Genomic DNA, 12,361 nt, shown 5'->3' on the forward strand with positions numbered 1-12,361 from the left:
GGTTGCACGATTTGCGACGTGTTATTTTACATTTATCCGCGCATGAATATTTAATTGGGGACGTATGACTTTGCTGTTTCACATGGTAGAAGTTTTGTACCATTAACTATGCATGCGGCTGATTTGTATGTGCGACCCAAGTTTTGATTATGCATGACTTAAATGTCCTCTCTCCGTGTTGTATTTTTTGTAATAGCAACTATTGATTAAACCTTAAAAGTATTTTTGTTTCTATAACAGCTGCTGCATTCTTGTAAAGCTGTAATGATTGCCGGAGCAAAACAATGAATTCTGAATGAAGCAATGAAATTTGCATGATCCTTTATTAAAATCGCGCTCTCAGTGATATTAAATTGTATTTTTTTTCACGTAGGTTAGCTGTGGTTGGTTCAGGGGAATTATGAAGGCCGTGTTCGAGACACTGAGTAAGCAGTGTTGAGATCTTAGTTCAAGCCAATTAGAAATAAAAACTTTTATTTTATTTTAGCAGGTAAAGCCCACTGAGCTACGGAGATCTTTTTCAGAAGGGACCTGACTATCACAACTTATAGCTCAACGAAGTGGCTTATCGCATGGAAATGTATCGCAGCCAAATACTCCAAAAGCACGTTGATTCTAAATGTGGTGGGAAAAACCAGAGGACTCGGAGGAAAATTCTCGTTTTTTTTTTTAAGCACCCTGTATGTCCCCATCACCGCGTCCGTTACCTTCGTCCCCTCCTTCCCGTCGGGCCCAGGGAGGCCAGGCTCCCCGGGAGGTCCCGGGGGCCCTGGGTGACCCCGCTCGCCGTTCTGGCCCGTCTGACCCGTGGGCCCCTGCGTGGCGGAGACAGCAGCGCGCAAACGGGAGCTCGCAAACATTGTCCCGCGGACGACAATAGTGGCAAGTGGGCACGTGCGTGGGAGGGCACACAAACACGCGCCGTGTGTGTGTGTGGTGAGTGCTCTCCACATGAGTGCACTGCACGTGCAGGCGCAGTGTAAGACAGCTCCACATTTGATTCGCTATAGAAACCCACAAGCCGCACTGGTACGAAAGCTGGCTCTGTGAGACTGGACATGAACCCCGAGAATCATAGCGGACACTTTGTCTGGTTCTATGGCCCCTGTAAGACTTATACTCGATCGCCAAGGCCCGTATTCTTAGTCACTGATAGGCTTAGGCTTGGCTCTGGGCTCAAGTGAGCTGCCTCAAAGCCGTGCTTAACTTGAGCGCCTATGAACACGGTCCCAGCCATGGGCAAGATTTCCATGAGCTGAGCCTGAGCTGAGCCATGGCTGAGCCAATCATGCGTCTTTGAGAGCAGCTGAGCAGCCCAAGCCTGAGCTGAGCCAAGCAAAAGGGCGCAAAGCATCCTGAGCGTGGGGAGTCCAGCTCTCTGAGCCTCGGGAATTATTAAACCTAACATATAATTGATGCCAGTATGAGTTTCTCTCGAATGAACACTGAATCACGGCTCTCTGAGCCCCGGGCAAGGTGCATGTCGCACGGCTGAGTGCAGATGAGCTCGAATAATGGTGAACCCGTTAAAAGTTTCTGTGCTTAAGCGCATGCTACTGGTTACCACAAGTCTCGGTAAGGAATGCCAATAGGTTGACAGGCTCCACATATATCTTCTCGTTTGTTTTTCTTCTGAAGTACAGAACGGAAAGTGATGTATTTCGGTCGCGTCCCACAATGCCGCGTTGGGCACCGGGCGAGGCTGCAGTCTGCCCCGTGAGCCCCCCCCCCCCCCCCCCCGGGCATGACCGCCCTTGTCCCCTGTCTGTGCCGAGCGCTGCTCCAACAAACATCGCTCGGACGTGTCTCGGTGTTTGTCTGCTGCTGCGGCGACACCAGCAGCAGGGTCCAGAGGCTTCAAAGCCGCGTTGCTAAGCGACGGAGCACCACTGCACCACGCGCTAAATAAATACGGGCCTGCTGCTCTATGTCGGTGTACAATAAATAACGCCGGTCAGAACTGATCGTGTTGTACATTTTGTGATTTTTATTTATTTTCTTTGTATCTGAATACATCTAACGTGTGTGTGTGTGTGTGTATATCCGTCATTAACACTGCGGCCTGAACAGGAAAAGCATATAGGTGACATTTTGGGCAAAGGAGTAACCTCGTTCACACCATGTACATCTGTGAAGGGCCGTTTCCTCTTAAGGTCGCAGTGTTACTGGTGAATGTGTTGAGTTGTTTTTGTTGTTCACTGTGCTTGTGCACAACTGTCAACACGGCAGCAGCAGCAGCATCAGCGGACACTGCGTTACGTATCCAGGTGCAGCGACAATTCCGCCCTCTCACTCTGCGTACTTTCGCTACGTCGTACTCAGCTTACCCAAACCCAATCCCGTTTTTGTGTGCTGTGGGCGTCTCAATATAGCGTACTCGAGATTTACGGACTTGACCATTAAGCCCCAATATTTTTACGTTTCACGACCAACATTTAGGCGCCAGATGTCGTGAGGCGCCCCAGCGTGATTCGTCCCTGACTGGCCGTCAAAGTATCTTCCACGTGCAGTCTGTTATTTTTTTATTCCCCACGAACATGCTTCCGTTTAAGTAGTTTGTTTATTTACATTCTGGTTTCCAGGAACGCATCCTGGGTGTAAAACGGGGTTTGCCTGTATTACCAATGTCGCATATGCTAGGGTATACGACTATGTCAGTATCCATTTCACCGCATGTGTACGTGCATAATTACTGCAAACATTATTCGCAATGTGCGGTACTGTATATGCTTTACGGAACACAAATAGTGGAACAACAACAAAACACAAGGCAGTATAAATGCCATAAAAATAGTAATTTTCATTTTCACTTGAAAAAGTTTTGGCAGGCGAAATGAAATTATGGAGAAGCGAATAATGATGTTGACGATCATTTGGGTCTGTATAATGGCTTCGGTCCTCATGTGTCTGAATTATCCGCCAGCTTTCAGCATTACTCACGCACACGCACTCGGCATGCGTACAGAGCCAGAGATTGTCAGCGCTCGCTAACGCGTCAAGCACCCAGTTAATGCCAAGCTTTCCGTCAGAGCAGACAACCCTTGCGCGTGTGTGTGTGAGCATGTCTCTTACGTGTGTGCAGGGTTGTGTATGTGTATGTTAGTATCTGTGTGTGTGGGAGAAGTAGTGTAAGCGGGTTAGTGCGATGCGCCATGAACCTGGTGACCCGAGTTCGATTCCCGCTGATGGCCAACACCAGTGGCAATTATATTATCTGAACCGGTCCTAGGCCTCCCCTAGGTAGACTCAGCCTCAAAAGAGTACTTGGTGCGGTGTGTAAACATCACCACTGTGGTATTGGCCACCCACCCACAATGTCGTTTCAGACCCGGGCGGGAGTGAACAGATGCCATATTCACTGTCTGACTGCTACAACGGAAGGTGTAGGGAATTTCAACAGGACCGACATCTCTGCTCTATTAACCTGGTGAAGGCCTATGATACCATCAACAGGCCAGGGGTCTGGGTTATTCTTTGTGCTTCCAAGGTCCCTGACCCTCTGCTGACAATCATTGAGATAATTTATGATTGGTGGGCAGGCCCGGGTAAAGCTGCGTTAGAGCCATTTTCTGTTCACGTTGGGGTGAGACAGGGATGTCCTCTGGCCCATACACCATTTAACATCTTCTTTGACCACATCGTTAAAAACATATTTCCATGGCTATACCTGAGAAATGTTTATCTGGTACAGACACAATGGGAGGTTAATTGATGCCCGGGTGCGGTCATCGGATGGCTCCCTATTGGTCAGCCATGTTATTTATGCTGATCTAATAATTATTATAATTCAGAATCTGGAGCATACTACGAAGAGATGGGGCCTTACCATCAGCTCCACAAAAACTAAGCATCTGCCTGGGTACTTTGTGCCATCGACTGCTCCACCCTCTCCACTCCCCATGATTGATAGGGCAGTTGTGCAAAGAGTGAAGACATTTCTGTACCTGGGCAATTTAGCAGTGGAGGTCTCACTCCGAATCAGTCGAATGTCATCGTTTCATCAGCTGCATAACACTGTGTAGAAGCTACCTGGCCTGTCGCTCCATAGGGAGCTCCAGGTCTTTTCGGCCAAAGTCATGCCCTCGCTTCTCTTTGCTTGCGAAAGTGGAACCCTTTAAGGGGACATCTGTGCCAGTTTGAAACACTCAGGCTGGCCTGCCTACAATACATCCTGGGTTTAACCAGACTGGATTGTGTGAGGAGCTCACATATCATTGAAAGGTCTAGATAAGTCTCATCAGTGAGCTCCTCTAGCAGGCGAGGCTGCATTGGCTGGGTCATGCAGCTTGCATGCACAGCCACTGCATGCCCAAGCAGCTTCTGTCATGTAGTTGTGATACCGGTTGTTGTTGTTGTTGAGCGTATGTGTGTATATGCACAACACGGAAGATCTGTATGCTTATGAGTGTGTGCCTTTGCATGCACATGCGTGGAAGTACGTGCGTTCGTACCTGCACGTATGTGTGTATTTCCCTGCTTGTGTACGCGTTCATGTGCATGTACATATTTATTTATTTGTCTGCGTGTGCGCATGCATGTCAAATATAGGCGCATGGATGTATGTGTGCGCACACGGACGCATGAATGCGTGTATATATATATACACAAGGCAAAAAACTAAAATCACCCTTGTAGCCTTAACAGACTGTAGGGGCAAGTGCTGTTAGCGAGTAGCACCTATGAAGGCCGGCATGGCACAGGAGGGGGTGGGTGGCCAGAACCACGCCTGGCCGCCTTTGTCTCCCCAGTAGCGATGTTTACATACCACACCAGGTACTCGTTTGAGGCTGAGTGTATCTAGCAAAGGCCCGGGACCAGTTCAGATAATCATCACCGGTGTAGGCCATGAGTGGGAATCAAACTCGGGTCGACGGGTTCGTAGCGCAACGCGCTGACCGCTACACCACCGCTCCCCTGTATATATACACACACACGCGCACAGAGAAAAATGCGCAGCGCGTGTGTTGTCTGTACGATTGGCTTGGTCGGCGCGAGCTAAAAGGTCACGTTAGATCAATAGTGCCGGGGAAATGCGGCTCTCGCTCGGCCGTTTGCGAACATTTATCGTCAATCAAAGTCTCGCTGCTGCCGCCGCTGCGGCGGCTCGCACCGCTCGATGTGCCGAGGGCCCCTCCGCGTTTAAAGGCCACCGACACGTCCGAGAGCGCTGACCGCCAAAGTTAAAGGGTTCTGCGCTACCGAGCACCGCTGGGACTCGTAATGGCCATGTTGGGGAGACGTGGAGCCGGTGGCCGCTGAGGATCATGGGTTTGACTTTTGGGGGGGGGGGGCGGTGGTGGGGGGGGGGGGGGGTGATGGAGTTGGTGGGCAGCACTTGATTAAACTGGGTGGAGTCGATTTGATGGTCAGTTAAATCGAATTTAGTTCTAACTAAATTTACAACTTGTGCCGTTAACAAACAAACTAAAAAACTACTCAATTTGCTGTCCGTACAGCAGGTCTAACGTACGCTGGTCGGGAGAGGGCAATCCCACGAAATTTTGCCGTTGTACCGTACTTTTACGCTCCCCCGTATACACGTCTCACCTTCACCAACCCTAAACTGACCAGCGTAAAGTATGGTCAAATGACCGCCACGATCCGGCACAGTTTGGGGAGGCCGTCACCCACGAGTGGGATTGACGCGCCCATTGCTCATTGATTTCTCAGAGCATTAGTCTCGCAGCCAGAATGCCGTGAGTTCCAAATCGGGACGAGGATCCGTTGGGCACATCGTCATCGTGGGGGGGGCGGGGGGGGGCTGTCGAAAGGGGGGCACCGCTTTGCAGGCACATCAACAGTGTGAAGAGAAGGAATGGGAATGGGCACCCCCACCATGGAAACGTGGAATATCCACCACTGGCGAAGGGTGACCGGCGAAGCGATACGACCGCTGGGAGACACCCTGGATGCCCCATCACAAATTAATCCCTTGGCATGACCCTCGACTTGCATTGATGACGCACGACCAATCGAATATTCGGCAAAAGAATCAGCACTTGGGGCTATCCAAGGGATGGAGCTAAAAGTTGACGCGGATCATGAGCACGGTGGGGGGGGGGGGAAGGAAATCACGATAAGTTAGTGGCGATGGCTGTGAGTCATCGTTGGGCTGTGTCTCAAATTGATGGACACGAGACCGCGAGCATTGAACAGGTCCCACGAATGGACAGAAGCCGTAAAAATGACTCTATACACCGTAAATTATTGAAGGAAAAAATGTTAGAGTCCCATTGTGCATAGCAACAGTGCACTCTTAAGATCAGTCGTATTTGTATATTCGATTAAGAAGCGAGTGTCAGGCTTCACACGCCTAATGCCAATCATTAGCTGTCTCGCATGGCTGTGTTTGCAGGGAAAATGCAAGGCAGACTGAGGTATATAACGACAGCATTCTTTAACGTTGAAAATAACTACCAGTATTAAAAAGTGCACTGTGTTAATTTGGTAATTAAGTCAAGAAAAATTCGTCTATGGTCATATAAAAAGGGCAATTATTTTCAGGCATTTTTTTTAGACCACTTACCGGCGGTCCAACAACACCTGTAGGGCCTGGAGGCCCAGTCTTTCCTTGGAATCCCTGCAGAAAGAAATGCAAAGATAATGCAACGGTTAAAATGGTAAAGCCACTTCACGAACCTCGCCGAGACTGGAAAGGAATTCTGCGCGGTGCCAATCCGGTCGGGGTGGCACCGCAGTTCGACCGAGGCTTGCCACCTCTTTCACCACCGCAGACCAAACCCAGACCCTGCTGCTCAGTCGGCACGAGGTCTATTGTCGGAACTGTGCAGTATAACGGTAGTTAAGTTCAACAGCGCGACACCGGTACCAGATCTCGGTGCAAATCAATTCCTGCCGCCCGACACACAGACTGCCAATTCCTGTAGGAAGTCGACAGTGGTGATCCTTGTAAGGGACTGGTTCTTGCCATGGTAACGTGGAGTTTCTACCACCGACTCGGGGCACCACCCCACACTTGTTTGAGCAGAACGAAAATTATCTTCAACGTGCAAGCGAGCACCTATTAAAGCCAGCGCAGGAGACAAAGGGGTGACGTGGAGCTAGTGGCTTTTGTCTCACGCGTGGTTATGCTCACGCACCACCAGATAGTCATTGAAGGCTGAATTGACTTACAGGATGCCCACAAGAGGTCTGAAGGCCAATTGCCACTGACAATGCATCATCACCAAAAATAGAACCCAGGACGTGGAATCACTTGCCCAGCCCATTTACACACGCACAGACACGCACACATTCACGCGTGCACACAAGCGTGGACACACACGGGTGCACACACAGGCATGTCAAAAAACAAAGATCTTCCCTATAGCCTTTACAGATTTTGGGGCAAGTGCTGTTTGCGAGAACCTATGAAGGACAAATACGCACACATGGACACACGCACACACACAGACGTACGCGCACGGACATCTGCGCGCACAGACAAAGACAAACGCACACGCATGGACACGCGCACACAAACACGCTTGGACACACACGTACTCGTATACGTGGACACACACATAGGCGTGGGCACGCAGAAACGAGTGGGTCGGCAGGTCATGTTTGTGTCATGATGCGAATGTCATTTGGCCTGCGATCAATGGAGGTTAAAGCGACCTGGGACCCGCTCTTCGAGAAACCTGGTAATTGCAAAGCGCATTATAGGGAGCTCTCATCCGTCATCAAATCTCTGGGGGCATTTTGTCGATTCCTGCTTAATTCACCACTGATTTTTTTTATATATATTTATTTTCTCTCCACCGATTTACCCACCGGACAATCAATTCTTCCGCGATTCCATTTTTAACAGGTTCACCGGGGTTTTTGCCCAACCAATGCAGCAAGACATAAAATAGCTTCAAAGGTTGCTGCGTGCCGCGGTGGTGCGATGTTAACTACCTCGCCTGGTATACAGGAGCTAGCGGGTTCGATACCGAGCCTGACCGCCTGCTGCTGTATATTTGGAGTTTGCATGTTCTCCCTGTGGTCGCGTGGATTTTACTCCCTCCACATTTAGAAGCACGCGTTTAGAGTATTTGGCGGCTCTAGATTTTCACACGATAAGCCATTTCATTGGCCTTATCATATGTGGCCAGGTCGCTTCTGAGAAAGAGCTATACAGCTCAGTGGGCTTTACCTGGTAAGATAAAAAAAAGGATTTTTTTTTGGATAGGGAATCAACGTGCACAACAGGTTGTCATAGGATGCTGCGTGGCTATGCGGTGGGTGGCAGAGGTCAATGCAGAAGAATCCGTTGTTGGTTGTACTGTACTTCTACGCTCCCACGTCTATGCTTCCCCGCCTTCACAAACCGTGACCCGGTAATTAACCTCCACAACCTGCACAAGCGTGGGGGAAGCCCTCATCCAGCAATTCATTTTCAAAGAGGCTGTACGTGATTGTTTCTGATTATTACTCGTTTTTTGTAACGTTTAAACTCCGTCATTATTAGTTCGTGCCGTTTTGCTTCTCACTATGTTCAAATTGCTAATAGGGGTGTTACGTCTTGAGCCGAACAAAATTACATTTTCGAAACTCTCGCAAGAGAGTAGCGGACCACGGATGACCCAGGATGTGTCAGAGACGTCCGGCTGAGATCTGATCAATAGACCCCCCTTACCCACGGCTAGCTGGTGCCAATTTTGAATTGTTTACAAAGGGTGTCCTTCACCGACGTGATAATCATAGCCACTGTACTAGGCCTGATAACCAGGCTTAAAAGCAGAATTCAAACCCAGGATTTCATGAGTGTGGGGTTGAGTGTCCTTGACATATGATCAGTCCCTCGAGTCTCCCAGCCAACTCTCCGTCGCAACTAATTAGCATTTAATTAAACTTCCAGACCAATGGGGCTAAGGAAACGGTGAAGGAGGAGTTGGACTACCTCCAGTGATTTCATTTTAATATCAACACCTTTACATTCACGTTTGCATCTGTGAATACTGATTTAATGAATCCAGATTCATTATTTCGCCAGCTGATTAAATCCTTGAGATTAACGATGCACCTTGAAAAGTGTGCGGCTAAGTGCAGAATACATACAAAGGTGTAAATTAATTGTGTGTGACATTTTAAAGGTGAGATATTTTCTGATATTAATATTGTGTTGGTTGAGTCCCCATTGATGGAATGGGAATAACTTTCCCATCTAACCTGCTAATATTCATCACGAGGCAGTCAAACCGATACTTTACATACTCAGAGTGGAAATTTAGTCAAATGAAGTGGAGAGAAAAAATTAATGTCAAAGGTATATTCGTGTAGTCATTGGTGACTGGGAATTGTTTTGATTGTGGGTAACAATTTCTTTAAAGAACTGATTCTATGTTTTCGTCTTATTTATATCATCTGTTTGGATTGTATTTGACTGTTTTGTTCAGTTTCATATGTTTTATTATCCTAGAGGTATTGTACCTGATAATTTGCATAGAGTCTACATTTTCAATTCTCATATGTATGGTTCGATGTAAGTAATGTGAGCACGATAATTGATTTTAATGGATAGGCCACTCCGCTCCTAATCATCGTCATTATCGTCATCATCATCAGCAGCAGCCGTGATCAATCCACTGCTGGATGGAGGCCTCCCCAGCCACCACCTCTGCCGTGTGTCTGCGGCATGTCCGCCGTTGATACTCACGATCTCTCCCCTCTGCCCCGGGTGGCCTGGCATGCCCTCCTTCCCGATCGGACCCTGCAAAACAAAGCCACAGTTTGTGAGAAACATCGTGTGGAGGGCACATTTTTGAAGTCCGCTTTTGACACGGAGCAAAAGAAAAGTTCGGCTGACACGGCAAACATGGCGAAGTGTCCATGCGGAACTCACGGGGGGACCCTTGGCTCCTGGGAATCCAGTGGGGCCTTGAGAACCCAAGAGACCCTGCGGAAAAATAGAAAGATGCGCAGGGATTTTCAACATCAGTCGTGAACGCGACCGATCACTCAATCAAATCGAGGAACACACGACCTAAAATCCAAACAGCTCGATTCGATACGTAGCTTTAGGCTATGCACCCGTAGCTGTCTTACATCAGTTTGAGACTTGGTAACAACATCATTGTAAAGCTATGGATAGGAGCACGCTCGTGACAGCATGATCGAAAGAATGGCGAAGATGCCACGGTAACATCACTCGTCCACACGAGGCGACTCCTGTCCAGAACTTTGACAAAATCGTAGTTTTTTTTAATCGCTAAACAAAGATACAGGTGGAGCAGTGGCACAGTGGCTCGCCCATTGCGTCATGAACCGAGTGACCTAAGTTCGACTCCTGGTCACGGGTCCCATCAGCGGCGAGTGATAACCTGAAGGGGTTTTTGACTCCCTCCAACTCACAAATCTGCACAAGAGCAGATTTGTGAGTTGGTGACGGTTGAGCATCCTGCGATTCAGACCGTTGCTACATTTCACACAGAGAGGCTATCAATCGTCCAAAGCAGTCTGAAATCACGGGCAAAACCTATTTATCAACTCAGCCCAGTATCTGTATGCTTACACGGACACCTTTAACCAGACAAGTGGCGCTGTGCTCAGAGAATTTGGCTCTGAATTGGGAGAGGTCACGAGTTCAAATCTACCCTGTCATTATCATCATCATCCTGTCTTCGAGGTAGATAAATGAACACCCCTTTGCTGCAAGTCAACACTGAGATTGGGCCCATGTCGCCATGGTGTGGAATTTACCACTTAATCTCAGGACCGTCAACAGAGAGGAGCGTTAAGCGCTCACTTCTCGCTTGTGCAGGACATCCCTCGCGCTTTATTACGAACGTTTCCCAAATCAGGATAAAATTGTGTTATTGTTTTTAGTGCGACTCAAAACGAGCCCACTACAAGGTGCCGGTCACAGTGGGGGGCGGGGGGGGGGTCACCCAAGTAGAGACCGAAAGCGTGAACATGAACGCTTTTATGGGGAGGGAAGGATCGGATGGAATTGTCCATACATCTGCTCTGTCCATGCGTGTGTGCGTACGCTCCTCTGTCTGTAAAGGAGGGACCCACGGTACCTTCTGGTAAAGACGGTGCGATGTGAATTAAACGTCAGCATAACGGCGCCTTGCTATTAGGGCCTTGCCATTTGTTTGGAGGTGTAATGCAAGGGAGGCGTTGGTGTAAACAAGGCGCGATGATCATGATGATGATGGATTATCTCAATAGGCATCTCTCACCCAACGCCAGGTGACGCTCCTACAAGCTCTGTAAATAAAAATGATCAGGCATGCGAGGAGCTGCCGAATGTCAGCCCTCAGAGTAGCAGCCCACCAAATTCAGCGATAAACTAAAATACCATTGGGGCTTTTTGCGTGCCGTCATTGATGACCACGCGTCTGTGGATATTAACTCCCACTTGAGAACACAGATGCATTGTGGGTGCAATGGTGCACGCGATGGCGTGGGCAGCGCCACGCCGGGGCCGCCTTTGTCTCTCCAGTGATGATGTGTAGACGCAGCAACAAGCGATCATCTAAGGCTGGGTCCAGGACTGATTCTGATTTCTCTTGTCTTTGATTGTTAGCCGTGACTGGTAAATTGAGCTCAGATCGTTGTGTTTGTAGCCCAGTTCACTATCGCTCCCACACATGCGCACACACACGCACACCAATGTACACAAACAGACACGTAAACACCAGAGTTTACCAACGCACCAAATGATCGGGGAATATCAATTTGTAAAGCTCGTGATACAAGCATCCAATTGCAAATGAAGGCGACAATCATATTTTTCTAAAAGCATGCGAGTCGTACATGTAAACTACATGTACATTTCACGCCAAAGTAGCGTTTAGCTTAGTGGAAATGAGGAGGCGCAGGACATGACGAGACAGCCAGCACCAACAAACGGGACAGCAGAGGGACGGTGTCAGCTGGGCGGTGCGCGAGCGACAGGGGCGGTGACGTGGCACGGTTCGTGGTTCGAATAACGGGCGGCCGCCCTGGTTATTACTGCGGGTGTATTGACCGTAAAAGTAGAAAAAAAAGAAACGCACGCACACACGCACGCACGCACGCATGCACGCCAGCGCGCAGTCTGCGTTGCATCGGAACGTTCACCGAGCGGGGCCCGTTGGTCAAGGTCCGCATTTTCGAGCGATTTTTAAAATTACCTGGGAATGACTCAATTGGGATTCCGCACAGCAGCGGCAACATCGGCCCCTATTGTGAAACGACCGCAGACCGTGTGTGTGAATCACAGGACAGCCTTCCTTCCTTGCACCCTTCGAGATAGCCCCGCGCTATAAGAATGTCCCTAATACCGGATGCGCTAAATTATTATTACGAGTAAATACACGAGGCAGTGGATGTACACACGAGACTGTAGAAACGACACGGTGTTATGGGACAGGACGCATTCACTCGC

The 12,361-nt window shown here is 49.0% G+C and overlaps 1 protein-coding gene across 2 annotated transcripts in view; it reads right to left on the minus strand.

Annotated features, from left to right (window-relative positions):
- LOC144948416 (uncharacterized) overlaps positions 1-12,361 on the minus strand; it is a 266,228-nt gene that overhangs the window by 74,646 nt on the left and 179,221 nt on the right. For both annotated transcript variants that reach the window (XM_078877862.1, XM_078877863.1), the window contains exons 37-40: positions 9,830-9,883; positions 9,644-9,697; positions 6,527-6,580; positions 708-815 (exon numbers count right to left, since the gene is read on the minus strand). In XM_078877862.1, coding sequence (XP_078733988.1) covers positions 708-815; positions 6,527-6,580; positions 9,644-9,697; positions 9,830-9,883 — 270 coding nt within the window. The remainder of the gene's footprint in view (positions 1-707; positions 816-6,526; positions 6,581-9,643; positions 9,698-9,829; positions 9,884-12,361) is intronic.

Source organism: Lampetra fluviatilis, chromosome 49, assembly GCF_964198595.1.
Source record: "Lampetra fluviatilis chromosome 49, kcLamFluv1.1, whole genome shotgun sequence".
NCBI lineage: Eukaryota > Metazoa > Chordata > Hyperoartia > Petromyzontiformes > Petromyzontidae > Lampetra > Lampetra fluviatilis.